The sequence below is a fragment of the Momordica charantia genome (genome assembly GCF_013281855.1).
Source record: "Momordica charantia cultivar OHB3-1 chromosome 11 unlocalized genomic scaffold, Mcharantia_2.0 BLBB01000011.1, whole genome shotgun sequence".
NCBI lineage: Eukaryota > Viridiplantae > Streptophyta > Magnoliopsida > Cucurbitales > Cucurbitaceae > Momordica > Momordica charantia.
Genome location: NW_028275159.1, coordinates 5,283,501 through 5,307,905, shown reverse-complemented (window position 1 = coordinate 5,307,905; position 24,405 = coordinate 5,283,501). Strand labels below are relative to the sequence as shown.

Below are 24,405 nucleotides of genomic sequence, written 5' to 3'. Positions count from 1 at the left end.
GTAAATAAAACATTCAATTATTTAAATATTGAAAATGATAAATACTAATACATATCATATTGCTTTTTTTCTTTGAAAGAATATTGCTTTTTTTGTAATAGTCATATTGTGTTTCTAAAAATTAAATGCTTATGGTTCCAAAACCTTGCAACTTCAACTTTCAGAAGAAAAAAAAAAAAAGATAAATGGAAAGGCAATGACCAGTGAGATTATAGAAGGCCCTGTTACTATTATATATTTGAATACTAAATTCTATATTATTCCCCTGCAATTATAACATTGTCACCATTTAAGTTTTAGAAGTTTAAGAAGCTGAAGATGGATTTGCAGCCTGATGCCAGCAGCAATGAAACCATAGGCTCCCTTGTTAGAACTTAGCAACAATGATATTTTCGATAAGCTTTATTGTAATTATAATTTCAATTAAGAACTTAAATATATATATATATATATATATATATATATATATATCAACAACTACTCCCATTATTATTATGGTTGAAATTTTATCAAAATTATCTATGAATAAAATCTTCATAGGCTTCTACCACAAATAATTTAAACAAACAACTATTAATAAATATCCTTGTTATAAACAGCATACTATAAAAACGACATGGGGCTCAAGATATTTTGCAGCCGAAGACACTGGAACACCAGACACCATGGAAACTCGCAATTACATAAATGCACTTTTACAAATGAGAAAAACTAGAACCAGAGAGGGCCTTGTTGAACATGCCAGTTTTATACTTCATGTAAAGGAAAATTTTTAAATGGGTACCTGCATTAAGTAATCAACTAATAAAATATAAGTGCCAAGATGAAGAACTTAAAAGAAAAGGACTCAGGCACAAGCCAGTCAACACTCTGATCTCTGAGTGACATTTGAGTGAGTGCAGGTGATGGAAGTTGCCTTCCAATAAGTATCTACAACCACTAATAAAAGTACAGAGTGAAGATGAAAAATTGGTAAGGTAAGGTTTTACATGGAGTAAACGTTTCCTAGTAAAACCTGCCGTCGTCAAAAAGCCTCTTCAATCAACCATTACGGCGAAGTCAGTCCAGTTTCACTCTGTCCAGATCATTAATCATCCCTTCGAGCTGTAAGAAAGTGAAACACAAGCATGATTGCCGTTAGTTTCCTTTCCTCAAGATAACAATGCGCAGAGATGCAAGATTGAAAATAAATTTTACATACTTTAACAATTTGCCGCAAGAAGAAATCTCCATAGCGATTAACCGGCTTAGATTCAACAACGTGAATTATGTCCTGCAGTGAGATTAAGTTAAAATGCAGGGTAGATCGATTAAGACAGCACTTTTTTAACATACTACATAAATGATTTTTCCTTTAGGTGCATCTGATTATCTATTACCACGGGGGAAGTCGGATTGAATCCAATCTGTATGGCAACAAACTATCATATAATATATCTATCAGTACATCAAAAATTCGTAGAACTGAACAAATAGAATCCAACCCCCACCAACAACAACTCTATTTTCCTTCCGGACAATCATAAACTCAGCAGAGTTGCCATATCAACATTCATTTGCAAGCTAAACGGTTTCTGTAAAAGAATAAATAAAATAATAATAACAAAAAAAACAAGAAGCCAACAGTCACCCCCATAAGTATTACAAGGCCACAGAAGCTACGTGTTATTTTTCAACTTGAAACCATTCAAACTTCAAGCATGTTAAAAGCAAAATTGAATTGAAAAACATGTAATATGTTCTGAATTCAAAATGCTTTCGTAAACAAAGAGATGGTAATTGAATGAAAGTAGACATACATCTTCAATGTAAAAATCCACATCCGCATTGGACATAATTTTTCCAACACTATCAACAGCATGAGTTTTGTGCTTGTATGTCAACAAAATCGTCCTGTAAATATAACAAAAAAATAGCACCAGTAATCTTAGGAAAGATGCAGCAACTTATAAAAATGAGAAGATGATATATCCCGCTGTCTTTAATTCCAACCTTAGAGTGGATTCGTCCACTTCCATGTAAATTGCAAGCTGCCCAAGGGAGATGGTAGAGTACACTTTCAAGAAGGTCCGGATGCCAGATAGTAGTTGTTGTTGCTTTACTTCATAAAGAAATAGTTTCAATTGAAGCCTATAGGCATCCTGGAAAAAAATAAGAGGCATTAAAAAAACCTTTGAAAGAGAGAGAATACACACACAACACAAACATACACAAAAGGGGATGATGAAATAATGATATCAAAGTTCATCAATCTTAATCAAAGTTATCAATCACACAAAGTTTTGTGAAGAAATGATGATATCAAAGTTCATCAATCTTAATCAACAAATCCAATTTGCACAATGTAGACAAATCTAGAGCTAGATGCTCAAAATAATATCAATGTTAGCCTCAGAGAAAATTTAAAAAAATCCTCTCCAAATGATGTTTGTCAGAATCGCGGTCTCCATAGGATATTTGACTGGGATAATCAAGGAATCAGTAAAGATCACATACTGCGTAAATCATATAATATTAAACTGTTAGGAAGAAAAGCCGTTGAACCATGTACTCCCATCTTATTTATTTGTTTTTTCATTCACTCGCTCATTTTGATTAGAAACTACTTAGTGGATGAATGAACTACAAGGCACAAGGCCAACAAAGCCAAAGGACTTAGCAAAAATTCAATTGTAGCAATATCAAAATTTCCACCAAAAAAAAGGAAAAAAAACCAACTCCTAAGAAGCGCTTGATAAGGCAACAAAAATAACGTTTGTACTCAGCCTATTCATTTCTTTTCTTTTCTTTTCTTTTTAATGAGAAACAAATAACAGCCTATTCATTGTTAGAGTTGACATATTAGAACAAGAACTTGCACAATAACAGACAGAAAATAAAACGTGCAATACTAGATCCAAAAAGCAAAAGAAAACTCAATGTCCCAAAATTTTATCATTTATCTCTACATCTCTTCATATTCTTTCTCATTAAGCAGGTTAAAGCCACTCATTCACCTAATTTCATTAATTTGTATGGTCTCATAACACTTGAGTTTCATCCATCAAATTTCTTGTCAACTTCAATACTGCATCTAATATAACTTCAGAACGAATATCAATGGCAGACATATCTAGAATTTAGTTGTAACAATATTTTTTTAAAAAATACAGATCTAAGCTTACCTGGTTGTAGTTTACAAGAGGCTCCTCAAAACTAGGAGCAGATGGAGTGATGAACTTCGGACAAGCATATGAGAAAAGCTCATCATAGATGGCAAAAGCCTCCTCATCATATCTTTGCATCCTCATCATCTTTTCACCATACTTCTCACGCAACTGAGAGTTAACAGTTTCATCAATAAGCTTGACTTGTGGGCAGAGTGAAACACATATTGCCAACAAGGCATACATCTGCTCGTTCTTCTTCAGAATCTGCTCATACTGAGGAGATTTTTGATGGTATTGCTTGGTCTTATAAATATACAAGAGAATTCTATTAAATTCATGAATGGCATCCACATACCTGAAAATAGGGGGAAATAAATTTATTCAGATTTCATTTTTAAGTGAGAAATGAAAGGAATAAGTCCAAGGCACTAAATACAGCACTCTATAAAGTCATATAAATATTTTATATTCAGCTTTACATGCAGTTTCAATACTTCCTCACCGTCCATATTATTTCACAAAGCATGCAATATTTAATAGGAAGCAAGAAAAACAAAGGGTACAGAAGAGAGGGGAGGGAGAAGCGAGGGAGATTCGAAGTTACATGCACCCTTTGCTTGTGCATGTGGTGTGGTGTGGTGGTGGTGGGTTGTTAAATGAGACCGGACCATTTAGGAGCATTCTGGCTCATTAACCAACTAAGCAATCGAACAAATAATTCGTGCAAACAATCGAATCAAAAAACAGAATATATTAATGTTCACATATTAACATATCATATACCAATTTGTTCGGTAGGTCACAAACATCCTAACCAGACTCAGAATTTCAGAAATCGCCAAATAGTCATAACAAAATATGTAACCACTCTTGTTTTCTGGTTTATCAAAAGCTTATCTATGCAAAACCAGGCATGAAGGTCTTGTTGCTAATTAAAAGATCAGAAACCCTTTTATATGAATTTATTTATGTATAGAACAATATCCAATACTTGATTATTCAAGACATCACCATGTACGCAGTAGTAATCTCCTATACTGTGTGCATCTTACATCTCAACTTTCAACTGCTGAAAACAAATAAGGTACATTAATAATGCGTTTCCTTTAATTATTAGGAGTAAACTGGCAACATGTACACAAATTTCAGGAATTTGTTAGGCCACCTGAAATAGACCTGACATTCTTGTTCTTGCCTTCACTCGGAGAATGAGAAAATTAACAGAACATGAAAGTGGAATCAAGAAAACTAAAATAACTCAAATAGAGGGTTCGGGGAAAATGTAAGACTTCAAAGAACAAAATATTTACATGACAACCACCTAAAACTATAGAACTTTCTGGTAATCCATCCAAAAGAATAGTTGGTAACTAGATACACCAAGATGCAAAATCTATTGAAAGGTAAGCAGGGGAGGGAAAACAATGCATCGACATGATAGAACAGTAAAACAAGTATACTGAAAAAAGAAGATCATACCTGCGCAACATTAGGTTGGCAAACCCGTAATGGTATATAGTAGTAATATGGCTTCCAATCACAGTAGTAAAAACACCTTGCTGACTTATGTCAATTGGGAGCAAGCACTTCAAACCAGTGTGATAATCACCTAACAGGCAGTGAACCCGGAGCAACCCCACCATGCTGAAATATCCCAACACCTTCAAAACATTACTACTCCCACCACTATAATCATACCCATCAGTAGCTGTAAATTGTTCAAGACCTTCTTTCTCCTGCTCAAGAATCTGAATGATTGAGGATTTCTCCACAAATGCTTGCAAGTAGTTGAGCACACCATATACATTCCAAGCCTGGAATTAAACAACCATGGAAGTTAAGCCCCTGAACCTTTGGATCTAGATAGACCATAAAAACCATTAAGACTAGAAGGGCAAAAAACTCGTAAGTGAAAGTGGCTGCATGATGATGAGTGTAAGAATTATATGCGCCTGTTGAATCAAGATGCACCCAAATATGGCTATAAAATTTCACCTTACCTAGTGTTACGTACACAAAATACACATCTCATAGGTCTTAAAAAGATTGTCATTCAAAATTTATAAACCATGACACTCAATGCCATTCCAGCTATAATTTGAGCACCTCAGATAAGGAATAGGTTTCAAGTCCAAGTTATCCAAGTCTAAATTACTAATTACACATAATTCATATAGAACAATAAGAAGGCCAAGCAGTAATACTGTTTTATAACCTTTGGAGTTCACTTCCTTGTCTCATTGCAGACCGAATAACACGCATCGTCCATATTTTCATACAACAAGAGATCCAATTTGTCCAGATTTTCATTTAAAAAAAAAAGAAAGAAAGAAAGAGGAAAAAAGACCAATTGTAACCACCTGATCGTACTGCCTCAGAAGCGCAATTTCCTGCTCAGTCTTGTTCTTCATCTTGGCCCGGTATTGGCAGAAGCTCTGGAACTGATAAACAAACTCATCGACCATATCCCACAGCCACTGGTTAGGCAATTGCATATTCACGACTCCGTGCAAGACCACCTGGAATAGGCTGCAATAGTTATCCCAAGAGTCAATCCTCTGCTTCAAAGTTGGCGACAATCTCGCGTAGAGATGACGGAACCACATCTCACGGTAAAGCAGGCAGAATACATGGTCGTTATCGACAAAATGAGCCACGGCATCTACAGACGGCCACGGAGTATCCTTGAATAGGCGGTCCGATAGGGTCTGGAAGGAGGTTTCATACATTTGATGAGTTTCGTATACATTCTTCTCGCGGATGTGTCGGTATAGATGAACGACAAAGGATTTGACGGAATCTGGAACGAAATTGGGGTCGTAGCCGATGTCTTGGCCTGCCGGAGATGGCGCCGCCGCATGTCGGGGGTCGTCATAGTTGGTTCGTGAATCTTCGTAATCGTACGAGGCCATGGTGACTGAATTCCGCAGTAACTGAGCTCGACGAAAATTAGGGTTTTAGTAGAGAGTTTCGGATTTAGGAAGGAGAAGCAGGGGTAGGAGTAGGGACTGCTGCTAAAGTGGGAGGTGAATTGGGCCCTAGTTTTGGGCTTCTTGTTATTGGCCCATTAGATTTCAATATGGCGGGCCTATCCCGAGCATTGATATTTATTATAATAAATATTGTACAAAAATTAATGAATTGTGAATGTTTTCTATAAATATCAGGAGAATATTAATTTAATTTTTATGCCTTTATCGAATTCCGTCTTTTTTTTTTTAATAACTTGCATTAAGAAAGACGGTCACGGGCAGAGGAGCTTTCTCCTTCGGCATTTCACAAAAGTTAGAGGAAAAATTATTAGTCCAAGAAAAGGAATTACAAAACTTGGTATAATGTTTTGCCAATAGATCTGCTGATTTATTATTCTCGTAGATATATAGGGAAAGAGCAAGCTTCAAAATATAGAGCTGCTGATTGAATGTCATGGAGCCAAACACATCTAGTCCCAAGAGTCTCCATTTCTCCATCGAAAAGAAAAATAGTCGAAAGAGAGTTAAATTTTACTGTTAGCCGAGAGCAACCAAGAATTTTATTGTGAAGTATTTATTTTATCCGATTATATTTTAAACCTAAATACCTATTGTAACTTCACTTTGACAATTATTAAATTTTTGGTTAATTAAATGAATTATAAAACATGGTACAAAATTTAAAGGATTTTAGAGAAAAAGAATATTATAATTTTTTATATTTAATTTGTTATTATTATTTTTTTTAATATAGTTGTTCTTTTGTGCATAAAATTATTTTCTTTTTAGTTGAAATCAATGGTTAACAAATTTGTGTATGTTATTTGTTCTTTTAATTAGTAAGTAAATTAGCATAAATGGAAAAAAAGGTACAAATTAAATTACAAACGTTTAATTAAATCTAAGGCGTAACCAAGATTTTAAATGTCGATGTCAATGAAAATGTCAAAGACTTGATTTCATGAAAATATCAATGAAAATATGGATAAAATGTCGATGTCGGACATTTCTATAAAAGTTAGAAAAATTTAAAAATTATAAAAAATATTTAAATTAACAAATAAGTATTTTCCTATTTATAAATTAGTTAAAAATAATAAATACTAATATTATGTATATATTAGTGACATTTTGTCGATAATTTTTATATTTTATTGATTTTTTGGATGGAAATATCCCTCGTATCGATATCGAACTCATGACACATGGAAATATTAATGGAAATGTCGATTATTTAGAACCACGGTCAAACTCGATCAAATTGAAAGTTTATTAGTAAAAAAGAATAGTTCTTCTCAAAATATTGATTTCAGTCGGCAGCTGTGTTCGACGAAGAGAAGACGACACAGAAAATAGCGATGGCCGATTGGTTTGTTGTTCTTGTTCACCGAGTGAGCATGGGGAGAATCATTGACTATTATCGCTTCTGTAATGACTCGCTTGTAATTTGCAAAACGTGGTCAGATTCGTGAAACACTACTTTTTATACCTGTACCTGAGAGTCAACTGCTGCATTGGGGTTCTTCCATGGCTTCACTCCAGTCTCTTCTCAAACCCGTTTCTCATCCACTGATTAGCCCTACAGAGTTCTTTTACGATTTTCAAAGACCATTGCGTTTTGCTCGACTTCTATCTCTCTCGGTACACGAATCGCGCAATTCCCGACAGTTGTCTTCCAGAGGATTCAGAATTAGGAGTTCGATTGCAGGTTAGTTCTTTTAATTCGTCGTGAGAGTGTTTGATTCCACTGAAGCCTTAAAAAAACAAAGTTTACGATATGACTATCAATGACTTTTTGGCGGGTAACTGTAGAACATTTACTCGCTTTTCAAAATCTGGGTGTTCAAATCCTTTTCGGGTTTCTGCCTTTCTTACTTTCTTTCATTTTGCCCTCTCCATCCCTCTAAAATAATTAAACCAACTACTTGTCTTGTCGCAGATACTATTGGTCACTCTTCTGATGCTCCAGTGCTTAGTAGTTCAGAGGTCCTCTTCTTTCCGTCTCTATCATTCTTTGAAATTTCTAATTAAAGTTCATCTTGGATAACATGATCTATTTTTTGGTAGAAATATGCAAGAAAAGTTCATGTTCTATGTGTGGGATGCGGTAATTGCATAGCTTTACTGATTGTTATTTCGGGCCATGGTTGACTGAAGGTGCTTGAAAGATTAAGGGCGAGCCGAGAAAATCTAGAAAGCCAGCAACAATTTCTTGCCATGTATTCCAGCGTTTTTGGAGGAATTACAACAGATCCAGCTGCTATGGTAATTCCAATTGATGATCACATGGTCCACCGGGGACATGGTGTTTTTGATACTGCTGCCATAGTGGATGGGTATGTGAGATTTTATTTTATACAGTTTGATCAAGACTCTGATGTTGATTTAGCCCAGGACCCACATAATTCGCACTTTAAACTGATGGGCTTTCATGATTCTCTAAACTTTTCCAAAACCTAATGATTAGATATTTGAAATGATGGGGAACCATTTGACTTTTACCTGCAGTTTTTTTCTATTTCAAATTTTCAATGTACTTTTGAATAGTCTAATTTCGAAATATTGACAATATTCAATTATATGTTCACCTCACTGAGGGTTCACCCTTAACCTACTTAAGATGAGACAATTCAAATAGATATCGGGTAAATCATCTCTTAAAGAGACGATTTGCCCAAATCTTGGAAGAAGAAGAAAATTGAAATGTAAACATCATAATCTTGGCTACAAAGTCTGAATATAACTCATGAAGTGACTTTATGACTCTGTGCTAATACAAGACGACAACTGTCTCGTGAAATCATAACACTGAAAAACTTTCCATAGTGTTGTTTCTCGTATCACAGTGACAGACAAGAATCTACTAGACGTAAAACGGATCCTTTTTTTTAATTCTTCTTGGTTGCTTGTCCCTTCGGGGACATCTGAATTCTTCGAGGTTGCTTAGTTTTTATTATTAGTTCCACTTTCCCAAAGGCACATTTTCATTTCATGATTTTGCCAGTGTTGAGTTACCTTAGGCATTTAATTTATTCCTGGTTGTGTTCAGCTCCTTTACAAAATGCTTTGACATCCAGATATCTCTATGAGTTGGACCAGCACCTCGACCGCATTTTAAGATCAGCATCAATGGCAAAAATAAACCTCCCAGTCCCATATGATCGGGAGACGATTAAAAGGATACTTATAAGAACTGTGAGTGCTTCTAAGTGTAGGAATGGATCACTTCGATATTGGCTTTCTGCGGGACCGGGAGACTTTCAACTATCTTCTTCCGGCTGTTATGAGCCATCCCTTTATGCTGTTGTAATTCAAGGTAAGCCGCCATCTCATCCAAAAGGAATCAAAGTCATAACTTCCTCAGTCCCAATGAAACCACCTCAATTTGCAATTATGAAGAGTGTTAATTACCTACCAAATGTTCTTTCAAAGATGGAAGCAGAAGAAAAGGGTGCTTATGCATCCATTTGGTTGGATAATGACGGATTCATTGCTGAAGGGCCTAATATGAACGTGGCTTTTATTACAAGTGATAAGGAGTTTCTGATGCCTCACTTCGACAAAATCCTAAGCGGGTGCACAGCTAAGAGAATTTTAACTCTTGCAGAGCAGCTAGTGAAAGAGGGTAGGCTTCGGAGTATAAGATGTGAAAATTTAACCATGGAGGAGGGCAAAAAGGCAGATGAGATGATGCTTATTGGGAGTGGAGTTCTTGTTTGCCCTGTACTGCAGTGGGATGAGCAGATTATTGGTGATGGTAAGTTTCTCTGCAATCTTCAATTCATAAATAAGATGCTAGAGAATAAATATCCAGGCTACAACTGAATCAAGATGTTTGTATCATCTTGTTTACATTTTACCTGTACTGCTGTGGGATGGCGCCATCATGTTTTTGTAGGTGTTGGGCGTGTTAATTTATTTACGCTATGAATCATTGCTTTTATCAATAGAGACCTATGAACTACCATGGATTGGCCTGGCATCATCGAGGCTGGTGAAAGGTAAAGAGCCTTAAATATTAATAGAAACACATGAAGTTTTCTTCCCACCATAGCCAGAAGACGATCTCAGGAAACCATCAGTTTTAATTTTTGTCTGATCATGGGGACGGACGTTATGATTATGAGACATGAAACCATGTGTTTATCTGATAATTTAAGAATGTTTTGGTTTTCCTCCTCAGGAAGAGAAGGTCCATTGGCTCAAGCGCTTTTAGATCTTCTTATCGAGGACATGAAATCCGGCCCCTCAACAGTTCGAATACCAGTTCCATATTAAGCCCAGCCTACCATCTTTCTCTCAGAATTTGCTGATACATTTCCCATGGATGCCGCTAGTTCGAGCTACATGGGGCAGGGAGCCCTCCACGAGTGATGTGTAAGTGGTGATTTTGATGGTTGTTTAAGAAATAAATCATGCTTACTGTTTGGTTCTTAACAAATATTTCTTCAGTGATTGATATTTTCATAACATATTTCGATAATATGTCAAAATATGCCCATATATATTGTTTATAAAAAAAATTTAATGAGTTTCCCGCTTGTTATTCCTTGTTGTGTCTGTGGTGATTTTGATGGTAATCTTGGGTTGGCTTGTTTTAAAGTGGTGACTATGATGGTTGTGTTCATACTGTTTGCTTCTTAACAAATATTTCTTCAGTGATTGATATTTTCTTTCACATATTTTGATAATATGTCAAAATATGTCCACAAATATAGCTGTTTATAAAAAAGATTGAACAAGTCTCTCGTTGTGTTCTAATTTTTTTTTGTAAATAAACGTATTGTCGTGTCTGTATCATGTCATATTTGTATCGTGTATTCGTGTCCAACCTTCTGGAAGTAGAGAAGAATACGTAGAACAGAGTGTGCAGAGGGGATTAGAACGGCATGGAAGATGCTTGAGTTCATGAGACAAATAATAATGCCACTTCAACGTTTAAAACCATACGTGTCAATAATCTTACGTGGCTTTGACATTTTTTTCCCTTTAGTTTGAAAATAATTACATAATTATTGTTCTAATTTAAACTTTTAAACTCCAATTCTTTGACTTTTGAAATATCAAATCAATTTTAATAAGTTGTAAAGCATCCGAAGTTTTGAATCTCACACGTATGGGTGGTAAATGAGAATTAAAAATTTTGAAAGGACATATCGAAATAGATTGAATTAGTTAATTAATATTGGTCCATTCAATCTTTACGCACAATTTTTAATTCTAAAAATATTCTATTAATTTTTAAAAGAACAAATGATTTTCGAAAGGAAATGTCAATTATCTTTTTCTTTTAGCACAACAGATATGGGGTGTGGGAGTTTGAATTTTCAGATGATAATTACTGTTCGTCAAATTCTTGCATTCCCTATGCTTGTCAAACAAAAAATAAATAAAAATGCAATTCCAAATTTCCAAAGCCACAGCGGGGCAAGGTCGTAATTTAGCAATGGAAAAGAATATTTTATAATTGAATATTGTCCAAAAGTTAAAAATAATAAAAAAGAGTTTCTAAAATGTATATATAAATATGAAAGGGGTGGCGGGTGATGAAAGTACGGCGAACTGCTCGGGCCGTTACGCCAAATACCATTTGATTAGTCGGCGTTTTCACGAATCAGCAATATCGGATTCTTATAGTCGGCTTTTCGATACAACTGAGGGACGCTTAGCAATTTCAGTGTAAGAGTGAGAGTCAGGATACACTATTCAACAATCTTAATAGTTTAGGAGCTTGCAGAACGAGTTTACGATTTGTCGCCTTCTTCTGTGTGGGTAATCGTGTTGGTTGTCGTCAAGATGGTGAATCCGATGGTTGAACGTGCCACGAGCGGTATGCTTATCGGTCCTGACTGGGCCGCGAACTTGGAGATATGCGATATGATCAACAGAGATCTTGGGTAGGCGTGATTTACTGGATTACACTTCCCCTCTACTCCGTTTTCAGCTTTTCACTCCTTTTTATTTTTGTTTCATAACTTTGTCATGTTTGTTGAAGTTGTCTTATGAATTCTCGAAGGAATGCATTGTTTGGCTTTCGAATTTGATTACAGGCAGTTGTGGGAGTTTGTTTGTTGTGGCAGTAACTTGGGTATTGGTAGAAATAAAAACTATTTGCCCCCTCAAAGTTTGGATTCCGTCTTTTATTTATTTTATCGTTGTTGCTGATCATAAGATTCTAGGTGAATTGGTGATGAATAAATAGCTGATGATCAATCTTGCTTATCTAGGCTGCTGATAGAGTGCATATATTCTGTTTTTATTTTGTAATTAAGTTGGTACTTGGTAGAGGGAAAAAGAGAAGGGTGGGGGGACGCACACTTTTTTTCTTTAGAATTGAAGCCATTGAAATTATGCAAATATTTTGTCTGATTTATCTTTTCATGAGAAAATGGGAAAAAAACAAATATTATATATATATATATTATGTATATATGTGTGTGTGTGTGTGTGTGATCATTATTATTATTACTTACCTAATGTAATGAGACAAAATCAATATTGTCTTGGAACATGCGTATTGAAGTTTGGTACCTAGAGAATCCTATATTTATCTGTTTTGAAGGATTAGGGAAATTATGTAGGGAGTATTCTTTTCATTATTGTTTAGTGTGGACTAGTTTGATGATGACTTATATCAGGCAAGCAAAAGATGTTATTAGAGGAATAAAGAAGCGCCTTGGAAGTAAAAACCCCAGAGTTCAGCTTCTTGTCCTGACAGTAAGTTATGAACACCCCTATCAGTACCATCGCCTACATTTTAACTAATTTATTGACATGATGTTGCTACTATTTGGTATTTACCTTTCTCGAAAGCTGCCTTGTGACTTTCAAGTATTCAACTCATTTCACCTTTTGTATCTGCCTGTGTATATTTTGCTATTGACATGCCTGCGTGTGCATGTGTAAATGTTGTAGCTCTTGGAAACCGTCATCAACAATTGTGGGGACATTAGTTATTCGCATGTGGCAGAGAAGGATATTCCTCATGAGATGGTAAAAATTGTAAAGAAGAAGGTAAGAGGGGCTTCCTTTTACTTTAACTTTTTGCTCTTTCACAAAAGAAAAAAAAAAGGTTCAGCCTGGTTTCATGGTGCCTATGATGCATGGTGCAGCCTGACCTTCGTGTCAAAGAGAGGATATTACTCCTGATAGATACCTGGCAAGACGCTTTAGGAGGACCAACAGGACGGTATCCACAATATTATGCTGCTTATCAAGAACTATTGGTAAGACCAGTAATAATCTTATTCATGATGTCATGCTGCATATTTCTAAGGGATGGTTTTTGACAGAGCAAATTTCATTATTAAACAATATAATCTTCTTAAGTTCTAAAGAACTTTGTCTGGACCTATATTTGTGTAATTATTTCAGTGTAGGTAGGGCAAAATGATCATCTCAAATGCTTCTTTCAATGACAATTGACATTCTCTGAAAATTTTCCCTTTCAGCGTGCTGGGGCAGTTTTTCCTAAGAAATCTGGGATGTCAGCGCCCGTACTCACACCTCCACAAAGACAACGAGATGGATTGTATAGTCAGAATCCACATAATCCTGACTATCAGCAAGATGCTCCCGGAGTCTCTGCAGATGTTAAATTTTCAACCTTAAGGTACACTTTTGATAGATTGTATGAATGAGCAAAAGAATGAAAGAAAGAAAATATAAGACAGGTTATAGGTTATTTAGTATTACTAGAACATGAATACAAATAATCAGGAAAATTTCTGTATACTTTCCAACTGCACACGATGTGGCACATTCTTTTATATATAATGGATCCAGGAATAAATTCTGATCACGAATAATCTTGTAGCCAAAACAATCAAAATCACTTGATGTATGAAAAAACATATTTGCTGTTTATTTCACTTTGGGATTTGATTGTCTCCCTTCCTATGGGGTTATCGTTTACTATTTAATCAATCCTCGTTTCATGTGTTTATGGTAGAAAATTGGTTGGAAGTAAAGTGTTTAATCTTTTTCTGAAGAAACTGGTAGTTCCACCATTAAACTTGTGTTTGACGTGACAGTTAACTTCATTCTTTTGACATTTTCTTTCTGCAGTCGAAAATACTGTTTTGGGATCTTGTATGACTCTAAATTCCTTTTTCAGCTTGACCGAGATCCAGCTTGCACGGGGAGTAGTGGATGTCCTTACAGAAATGCTAAATGCATTAGATCCAGGGAACAAGGAGGTAAGTTCTTGATTTGAGAAGAGGTTAGATCAATATTCTCATAAAATTGTGTGCTGATAATGGTGGTTTGAGTAGTTATCTAATAATGTAATTTGTAATAATAAATGATTTCCGTATTGTTTCCAATTTTTTTTTTTCATTTCAATTCCTTCTTACCATCAACTTGATGTGACACTTCATTTTGCAGGGCATTAAGCAGGATGTTGTTGTTGACTTGGTAGAACAGTGCCTTAATTATAAGCAGAGGGTAGTTCACCTTGTGAATTCGACATTGTAAGACCTACTTTATATATGTGTGCGTGCGCATATGTGTATGTATGCATTTGGTTTTATATCATGGTCTTTTCAGCTATATTTCTCTATCGCTATGTCATATTATTGTCAGCATACAGTGGAACTGGGAAGTTGGTGTATTTAGGTACTATATTGGACGTGTCATTGTCATGAGAATGCTTTGCAAATTTCCCCTTGGACTTAGATGGTGAAAGTGTCGAGGGGTTAATATCATTGAAATCAGGTGAAAAATATGATGTCAGTACCTATAGAAATCTTTCCTTCGCATTTGGTGATATAGATCGTCCGTTGAAAATGATCTCTGTGTTACTTATTTTTGTGTTCATTAGGACAATATACATAGATGGAGCTTCTTATATACTTGTAGCAATTAAATTTTATGAAAATTTGTTCCCTTTCAGAATATATACAAAGCTCCTCATATTTCAGTAGATACTAATTTCAGCTCTATATTTAGGGATGAATCATTGCTCTGCCAAGGATTGGCACTTAATGATGATTTACAACGAGTACTTTCCAAGCACGAAGCCATTGCTTCAGGAACTCCTGTCCAGAAAGAGAAACCCAAGCCCGAATTGGTTGGAGCATGTCATGATGCTCATCGCCCTCTTGATAATACCAGAGATAGCAGTAAACAACCTGAGAGGAAGTAATTATATTCTTTGATTTCTTCATATTGCTTCAGTATACACACACACACCAGCCTTGTTTTTGCTGAAGATTGAACGGAAGTTCTTGATTATTAAGCTTGCTGGCTTGAGGCTACTGAGTTAGCTTTAAAATTTAGGAAGATACTTGCATAACACTAATCACATGTTTGAAGCTTAGAGTGCTTCTGTCTAGCATCTGCAATTGAAGTGATCACCATCAACATCACTTGTTGAACTTCTTTTTCTCTTTGAAAATTCTTTTGACGAATATTTGCATATTACTATTGTATAACTTCATAATCAGAATCTTTTTATGTTCACCCATTAAATTTGTTTACCATATATTCTTTGGCCATTTTAGCTTTAACTTGTCAGTACCAATGAATTTGTTTCAGCTCGACCTCAAACAGTAGCTCGGGTACAACATCCGTAAATCCATCACTGGTTCTTCCTGCATCTCCTGCCACTGATGCTCCAGCTCCCCCGGCCAAGTTTGATCCCAAATTTGATCTGCTGAGTGGTGATGACTACATTTCTGATCCAATTTCGCTGGCTCTTGTTCCTTTGGGTGAGCAGCAGCAAACTACTCCTTTATCTGAGCATAATGCACTTGTACTTTTTGATGCGTGTTATGATAGCAACGAAACAATTGACGCTGCTGAGACCCAGCCGGGCAATCCTAGGGATGAAACCCATGCTTCAGCCTCACATTTCCAACAGCACCAGAATGTTCAATCTCCACAGGGTGGACTGCATCTCAATGGTTCTGGTCCTGGTCCTGGTCCCTCCTGGAATGACCAGGTTTCCCAGTTGGGACAGCAACAACCCCTGCCACTTTCTCTATTACATGGTTAGTAACTTTGTGTATGCATACTGGAGTTGCGCAAACATTACACATTATGTTATTTTTAAGTAGACATTGATCACCATATAGTACACACCACTACACCAAAGGGGAAAAACAAAGAAAGAACTAAAAAGTATACTAATTGGGTATTCTTGGGAGACAGCTTCCTTTTCCATCCCTTTGTTGATGTGATGTAAAGCAGTGTTTTAAGCTTTGGCCCTCTGCATACGGACAAAGAACATGCTTGCTTCTGTTTCTTGATCTTGAAATGCATGAAAATGAAACGAAGAAATCTCATTGTTTGGGTGGTTGGTTGATCAGGTTCTCAAAACAGCGAGTCATTTCCGCCACCACCTTGGGAGGCGGAGCCTGTGGATGATAATGGCCCGGTAACAGGTGAAGAGTATCCTCACCCAATGAAGGTGACTCAGGTCGTTTTCACGCATGTACAGAGTGGTACATATCCCCACGGACCTCAGCCAGTTTTGAATGACCAAGTTGTAGGTGTGTATATCCAGCCAATTGTGGGCAGCCAGATTGCAGCACTTAATGGCCAGGTTAGTTTCAGCAATCAGCTCGATTATGGAGGATCTTCTGGGGGCATGCTTTCTCGGCAGACGGGGCAGATGGCAGCCTTATATCCTCTGCAAATGTTTGGCAATCGATTCTCTGGCCATGGCCACGTCCAGCCACAGAGGACACAATACCTGGAGCAGCGGATGTATGGGCTATCCATTAGAGATGGTAATGGCATAAGAAATTCATCTTACCGAGTTTCTACCTCGTCTAATGTGCCTCCCAGCAGGCCTTCTGGGCCTGAGGATAATCTTTTTGGTGATCTCGTTGACCTGGCAAAGTTCAAGTCCATGAAACCTACTCCTGCAACTGCTGGTAGCAGGTGAAAATTGATTTCACTTCCTCTAAATCTTTTTGGCTCTCTCTTCTATATTTTCCGCCTATTTTGCTCCTTGGTCCAATTCCTACGCTGCATATCTGGGGCTGGGTGACGTCCACTGTATATACTACACCATTAGGCTTTCTTTGATTTAGGTTTTTAGGCCTTGTAGGAATTTTGTCATTGGAATTCAGAATATTGTGTTGATTTAATTTTGTAATAAAGGCCGTATGGGTGTTTACATTTTTTTTTCCTCACGAAATTCATTGAAATCTACTTACGTAGCTTTACTACAACTCAAACTGTCTTGTCTTTATCGAGTTTTGATCCAGCTCAAGCATGAAAGACATAAAATGACAGATGTTTCAAGCAAGCAATGACTTTCCATTAGAACTGATGGGAATTGTTTTTCTCGTACAGGAATAAGATTCAACTTTATTTCTTCACTTGCACTTAACTTCTCAAATGCATCATAGATTTCCACAAGATCCGCAGGGCCAAGAAAAGCCACTAGCCACTACTCTGGATTAAAAACCTGTCAAACCAATCGCTAGCTTCTTTTACCATCTCTGGTGTCATTTCGTGGCCTATCCCCGGTTGTGCTATGAACTGTAAAACATGAGCATTCACTTTTAAAAAATCTCTAAATTAATTTTAAAATAAAAGAAAAAAAAAAAAATTTTCAAGCCCTTAAAACTTATTGTAGACTACAACTATCAAAGTGAAGAGTGGGAGAGATATTGTCCGATAATTTATGCATATAATTTCGTAACAAAATGAGTGATGATGATGAATTGTAAAGCAAGCTCTGTATTTATTTTGCTTTGCACGATTCTCCAAGTGAACAGAAAGAGCAAACATTGTTATTAGAGAGAAGACATCCCGATATGAACTAGAAGTGCTAAATTTACTAGTGGAAAAGTTAGGTTCTAATTTAAAAAATAAAAATGCAAAATTGCAGCCTGAAACGTAATAATATGTTTAGGTATTGAAATTCTAAATTCAAACCAGATAACCCATGTATACATATTACATACCTTAAAATTGTCTGGGCAACCAAGCTTCCGATAAGCTGTCTGTGTTCTTGATACGGGAGCATCCAAACCTCCAATTGGACAACGAGGGTCATCTGCACCTATTGTTTCCAAATTCAAATGGCATATTAAATACATTTGAACAGAGATACCATTCGATTTTAAATTCAAAAATACCAGGAGTGGAAAAACATATGCAGTTATAATTGCAGGTTATGGCGTACTTGTGTCTATAAAATTAAGAGATCCACCTATTTTTCAGGCGAGTTTATCTTTAAGGAGACAACCACCTTGTGTTTACTGACATGATGTCAGGACTACTGGATACTTATAAATAAAGGACCAGTTTTTCTGTTCGAACTGCATATTTTAATCTTCCAATTTCTCTAGATTTGATGTTGGTTTGTGATTATAATGATATAATATAAGCAGGATACGAACATTACCATTTAATAGCAACAAAGGGCGTGGTGCAATAGCTGGAACTGAATAAATCGAGTGAAATTGGGAACTCAAACCAGGAGCAATCCTATTCCAGACCTGAACAAAATATAAGAATAAATGATGGTAATTCAACTTCAAATTGTAACACACCACCCAACGTTAACTTTTCATTAAGAACATCCTAAAGGCCAAGGAGATACAGAATCCCCTTGACTAAATGGGGGATCAAATAAACACCCCCAACAATATAGAACAACTATTTGGGGATAAGAACAATATAGAAATAGGTTGGGATAAATGGCAATAAAAAAGTAGCACACTATCTAGGTCTAGATCAACAATCCTTAAACCAGGAACTTGAAAGAATAGACCTTCTCCACCAATTCTTTGTTGATCTCACTCAGGCCTAATTCAATTCGTGCTTCTGCAGACAAGATACAAAGACAGGTCATGTGTGTATTGATAAAGTTATTCATATTTTCAAATTATCATACCTTTAAAAGGCTCACACAAGAGGTTACAGTTAAATCTGATCTTGCTTATCAATCAACTATAATTAATTATTTCATTTTGTCTTTAATTATTTAACGTTTTCTTCTTCCTAGCTTCTGTTTTGTGTGTGTAACCATACACCTTGTTCAATTCTTTACCAATTACCATGCACCTTACCTTCAAAAACGGGTTTTATACTCTCAACTCGGGCCTGCCACTTATCATGATCAATGGCCCATCGAAAACACTGCAATCATATCGCACGAGTATCAGTTGACCTCCCTTTTTCCTTTCCAGAAAGGAATGTTACTAACACAAGATCCGGAGTGTTAACAGTTGGGTTAATTACCTGTACACCAATTATGGGGACAACCACAGCATAGCGGGTGTCAGCAGCAGCAGCAAACCATGCATGCATTCCTGCAGCGAAAATCTGAAGAGGTAAGATTTGTATAACAAAGGAAAGGTAGTCCTAATTTGGTCCATATTGTTTTACTTTGACTGACCTCCAAGTGATTCACCAGTAATCCCTATTCTAGATGGGTCAACATCCTCCCTTTCCGTCAGATAATCCGCCAACTTTATCAAGTCCCATGCCTGCAAGTAATATAGTCTATTAGCTTTTTGTTAACAAAAGTCACCCAATTAATTAAACTGAAGTTTCTCCATTTTCCATCTTAATCTGTCAGTAACATTTGCAGCTAAATGTTCATTTGTCATCGCATTAATTCAGTTACCAAATTGAATGAGGATCTACCGTGTCAAATATGAACGGCATGGTGTCACCTCTTTTCCATGAAGATATAAGAGCCTGCACTAGATTATGACATTAAGTTAGGATTTAACCTTGTAGAAGAAAAGAGCACTTTGTTTAAAGACTAGAGAGGATCCAAATGCCATAGTAGCATAAATTACTCAAAAGAAACTATATTACTGGTCTATCACTTACTAAATTACTGGTTTATCTCAAATCTAAAAAAGGAATAAATACCATAATAGCAGGTTTAGTTTCCCGATTCAGAAGAAGATTAAACACCTCCAAAGAAACTAAATTACTGGTCTATCACTTACGTGGCAGCCAGATTCAATAAAGTTATAACTTATAGACCAATTCAGTGCCTGAGACTCTGGGAAATCTCAAGACCTTGCTAGTTTCACCAGTGGGTGACAAGCCAGTTAAAGAGTGCATACTTTTTATTGCTGAAAAACTCACAGATAAAAGACAACTCAATTGGCTAGCTAGAAGAAACTAAAGCTACAATTGGCATACATCACGGTAAGTGGTTTTGTCCTTGGCCCTTTCACCATGGTAACGAGAATCAATGGCAATGGCTACATATCCCCTCGATGCATAAGCCTGAAAAAGGCAATAGTATATTGTAATAATCTGGTTATAACAACTTGGTGATAATATCAAAATGTAAGAGCAAAAGGAGCTGCTACCTCAAGCAACGGTCTCAACCACTCTTTGCACTTGTTTGTACTGTGCAGAAAAACAATTGCAGGTCTTCTTTGCTGTCTGCTATCCTTCATACTAATAATCAATATGGGCAATTGGCCTTGCTCTCCTTCCTACATTGATTATTCAATAACTACGTTATTAGTTTTATCCAAAAAAAGACTATATTATTTGTTCCTTACAATTAGCATACGGGCTTAACAACCAAGAAATTATTGTTCTTATCTAAAATATGGCAGCAGATATTTTACTGAATATTTTGCATGGATGAGAACTTTTGGTCTAGTTGAACTCCTAATATACCGTTAAATCATGCCCCAATTACAAGTTAGTGTGAAAAGTATAAGAGCATAGCTTGCCTCCGTAGTCAGATAAAGATTTTCCTCGTGAAGCAAGTCCTTCAAATTGCTAAAATTTTCCTTTGGACAAGATGCCATCGCCTTCAAAGTTCAAACAGGTAAAATAAATCAACATAGTTTAGGCTACTACTTAAACAAAGATGAAAAAATAACAAAGAACCAGTAATACTTCAACCTTACTGAAGGTTGGCGGGTTGGCCTCCTGAATCAGAGGGTGGTGGACAGGCATTGCGGGCTTCACACTTAGCGGAGCTGAGAAATTCAATCACACATTCAATATCGCCAAATTAATAGACATCATAAACTCATAATTTCTGTAGGTAGGCCAATTAAATACAGTAATTTATTGTTACTACATGAATTTTCTTCAGTGTTAGTCTTGGCTACCAAGTATCACAAAAAGAAAAGACAATATGCCCGCTACCTAAAAAAGACAAAAAAAAAAAACGGGGGGGGAGATCTTAGAATGAAAACTTCCTATTTCTCACGAAAAGGCAAAACGATGTTCAAAAGAGGTAAAACGGAAGAAACTGGCATCGCCTAAGCAAAATGACGACGACCCTTCAAATCAAGCTAGAATTTCTGCAACAAAATGCTCGAACTTCTCATTGACCCAGACCAGACATCAAAACATTAAAGGTAACTAAAACAGCGAACAGAAAAATAAAATTCGAATTGAACTTCGCACCTTCTCCAGATCGTCGACTACGCAGAACCCGGAGGAATTCGCTCCGGAACTTGTCGGCGTCAACAAGAGCTTCTTCCATTTGACTGGCTTCGCGTTGACAACTTCCCCTGGCTGCAACCTGGAACGAGAGTTTATTGGGATCGGATTTTTGCGGGTTCCATGGCAAAGTTGGTGCGCGGCAAAGGCAAAGACACGTGAGGGAAGGGCGAAGTCGCACGTGAGATATGAGAGGTGCCATTTGGGGCCGCTGAGCATTGAAGCAGAGCGCAGAGGCGAGCCAAGGCGGTCCACACCCTGGACCCTGACGCAGAGTTGCTGCTTTTTCTTTTTCTTTTTCTTTTTCTTTTTTCTAATCAGTGAACGATTCCTTTTTCTGATCCATAAAATATGGCTGCTTTATTTTGCACTCAACAGAACAGGCACTCGCCCAACGTCGACAACGACCGTCTTAGCTGTATATTAATATAATACTATTGGTTATTTTTTATATAATGCCAGCTTCTGTCAATCACAATTAATCATCTAAAATTAAATAAACTTAATTTAACTGAAGTATAAATTTAAAATGAATAAAATTTGACTCTTCATCGGTAAGGACCACTACTGAGTATTTGACAACTCATTATATTTTAAAATAAAATTTTATTTTCTTATTTCTCTCTTTTAATTATCAAAAGTTTAATAATAGCGAGGACAAAGTTACCCTAGAGTAAGAAGCCAAGTTTTATCAAACTTAAAAATGAGTCTTTCCCTTGACTTGATGCATTCTCTCCCTTATCCTATTCTTCTCATTGAGACTAGGGTATCTAATATTTTACGCATACAACCAAACCAAGTGAACTTGTTTTAAAGTGGCCGACATATATGATAAAATTAACATATATACAGAATAATTTCTTTACACAACTATATATATTAAAGAAATTGATTATTATATTGTAGAATCAAAATGTTTTAAGGAATTGGATATGAAGAATAATGCATGTGGTTTTGGACAGGAACGTAACTCCTTGAGGAAAGTGAAGTCATATATTATTTATTTGCCGATGTAGAGATATGAACAAGTGGAGTATATGCATGTGTAAGCTGTGGATGAATTCAAACCCTTTAAAAGAAAAGGAAAAGGAAGCAGTTCAATACATGAATTTAGACCCTCTAAAAGATGCGCAGAGATTGAAGAGGGCATAAAGTGAACTTAATTAAATGATTCTTTTCTTTAGTAAATATATATGCATAAAGCGTGGATGTGCGAAGCTGATTAAATAATTTGGGGCATAAAGTAAATTTATACCTTTCGATTACGATTTTTGGGTAGCATGCCAAAAAGAAGGAACTTAATTGGCTGCATTATTAGCTGCCCTTTTGAATGTAACATGCATGCCACCATGATCTACGGATATTATCCACAAGTAAAAGAACACTGTGAAATATCTGCAGTAAACCGTGCAGAAGTCAAGACAGCAATATCACTTCAAATATTTTTCGTATATTTAGATCCAGCTACCGTACGTACACCTCGAGGCTTGTGATTCACGGAACTGCATGCATTGCTGACACACAATAATAATCTTTGGTCCGACAATGCATATTACGTTCTAAGGTAGTACGAGAGCTGCCTCTTGTCATGTCTGGGACACATTTCTGGGAATGAAGAAGCACTCCCCGAGCACTAAAAATAAATACAAGAAGCAAATCAATTCCAGTATGTCTAATTTAACAACACCACATGAAAATTAATGTTGTGGTCCAGAAATTAGAAAATATCGTGGCTTCAGTTTATGCTCATATCTATTATGATCAAGATATACTAACAAGGCTACTACAAAAGATTTACTCATGGGTGGGACAATTCGTTCTAGCTCGTGCTGCACTAAGTAGACCCACCAGAATACTTTCCCAATTTTAAGGAACTAGCTGTTTTGGCTGACTTGAGGTTAACAAATCCATATGCTAAGGTTGTATATGTTTCCACCCTCTCCTCAACCTCTAAATTCCCTCTGTCATGGGTAGCCCCGACTTTCATAGGTACTTGATTCGATCTCCTAATTAAATTAAAATACCTTGAAACTTTAAAGAAGTGTGGAGCGACCACTTGGTTATGGCATAGGTCCAAGCCTACACAGTTTTAGGTGTTTGAATTAGGTCTTTGACTGTACTCAATGGTCTTCTAAATAAGGAATAAAAATAGGGTAGCCTCCTGATACCGCTTATGCCCCCACATCAAAAGCATTATTCCAAAGATATTTACAGGACGAAAGTTTTACTTAAAGCCACAGCTTATGATATCATGGACTTTTGAGATGACATTTAAAAAGGACAAACCTACCTTGGATCAGTAATAGGGAGGGGCCTTTTCTAGAAGATGACGTGTCTAAACTCAAGGGGCCTTGAGATAAATGTAACTTAAAAAACTTATATTCTCTTCATTTTGAGAATTCAATATTTGTATGATTCAGTAATTTTAATAGAATTGGTAAACCCAAATTAAAAAATATGTATATTTCCACATTTAGAGGGGGAAAAAAGCAATACAATTCGGCAATTTCAGCGCTTCTCTAAGGGAAGAGGGGTTGGACTGCAAAAGTCCAAATATAGAAAACAAAGATTTGATGGTCTAATCTACCCGTCTAGATTTCGAATCCTTCTAATCCAAATTGAGGTGGAGGAAAGAAGACTGGACAATTATCCCCAGTTTATATTATTAAGAATTTAAACTTTTCTTCTAATTTGCACTCCTGATTTTTTCTAATTAAAAGATCATATTATGTACAATTAAAGTGTAATTTTTTTTGCCCTTGCTTATGTACAAAAAAGAAAAAGTCTAATCATGTTATAAAAGTAAAATAGACTAATAATCACTGGCCATTATGCTGCTTATTCAAGACACAACCGAACATTTGAAACTAATTAAAAACAAGTAACCC

The 24,405-nt window shown here is 36.2% G+C and overlaps 4 protein-coding genes across 4 annotated transcripts; 2 read left to right on the top strand and 2 right to left on the bottom strand.

The window, feature by feature from the left end:
• Nucleotides 1–729: 729 nt before the first annotated feature.
• Nucleotides 730–6,138, bottom strand: LOC111006841 (RNA polymerase I-associated factor PAF67). Its single transcript, XM_022278926.2, has 7 exons — nt 5,510–6,138; nt 4,629–4,963; nt 3,165–3,504; nt 1,993–2,141; nt 1,800–1,893; nt 1,202–1,273; nt 730–1,104 (listed from the first exon to the last, which is right to left on the bottom strand). The coding sequence occupies exons 1-7, from the start codon at nt 6,059–6,061 to the stop codon at nt 1,060–1,062; spliced, it is 1,587 nt and encodes a 528-aa protein (XP_022134618.1). The 5' UTR covers nt 6,062–6,138; the 3' UTR covers nt 730–1,059.
• A 1,276-nt stretch (nt 6,139–7,414) lies between these two features.
• On the top strand, nt 7,415–10,667 carry ADCL (D-aminoacid aminotransferase-like PLP-dependent enzymes superfamily protein). The gene is made up of 5 exons (XM_022287472.2): nt 7,415–7,829; nt 8,061–8,107; nt 8,279–8,457; nt 9,199–9,878; nt 10,305–10,667. Exons 1-5 carry the CDS (start codon nt 7,649–7,651, stop codon nt 10,397–10,399), a joined length of 1,182 nt encoding a protein of 393 aa, XP_022143164.1. The 5' UTR covers nt 7,415–7,648; the 3' UTR covers nt 10,400–10,667.
• A 975-nt stretch (nt 10,668–11,642) lies between these two features.
• LOC111021189 (TOM1-like protein 9) lies at nt 11,643–17,250 on the top strand. Its single transcript, XM_022298090.2, has 10 exons — nt 11,643–12,018; nt 12,760–12,838; nt 13,037–13,135; nt 13,234–13,347; nt 13,573–13,733; nt 14,238–14,319; nt 14,507–14,592; nt 15,071–15,262; nt 15,659–16,113; nt 16,432–17,250. Exons 1-10 carry the CDS (start codon nt 11,918–11,920, stop codon nt 17,010–17,012), a joined length of 1,950 nt encoding a protein of 649 aa, XP_022153782.1. The 5' UTR covers nt 11,643–11,917; the 3' UTR covers nt 17,013–17,250.
• A 118-nt stretch (nt 17,251–17,368) lies between these two features.
• Nucleotides 17,369–22,897, bottom strand: LOC111021276 (alpha/beta-Hydrolases superfamily protein). The gene is made up of 14 exons (XM_022298208.2): nt 22,773–22,897; nt 21,482–21,933; nt 20,969–21,045; nt 20,794–20,874; nt 20,419–20,547; nt 20,246–20,332; nt 19,733–19,786; nt 19,482–19,572; nt 19,325–19,395; nt 19,153–19,222; nt 18,855–18,907; nt 18,486–18,579; nt 18,043–18,140; nt 17,369–17,614 (listed from the first exon to the last, which is right to left on the bottom strand). The coding sequence occupies exons 2-14, from the start codon at nt 21,717–21,719 to the stop codon at nt 17,516–17,518; spliced, it is 1,242 nt and encodes a 413-aa protein (XP_022153900.1). The 5' UTR covers nt 21,720–21,933; nt 22,773–22,897; the 3' UTR covers nt 17,369–17,515.
• Between the last annotated feature and the right edge of the window lie 1,508 nt (nt 22,898–24,405).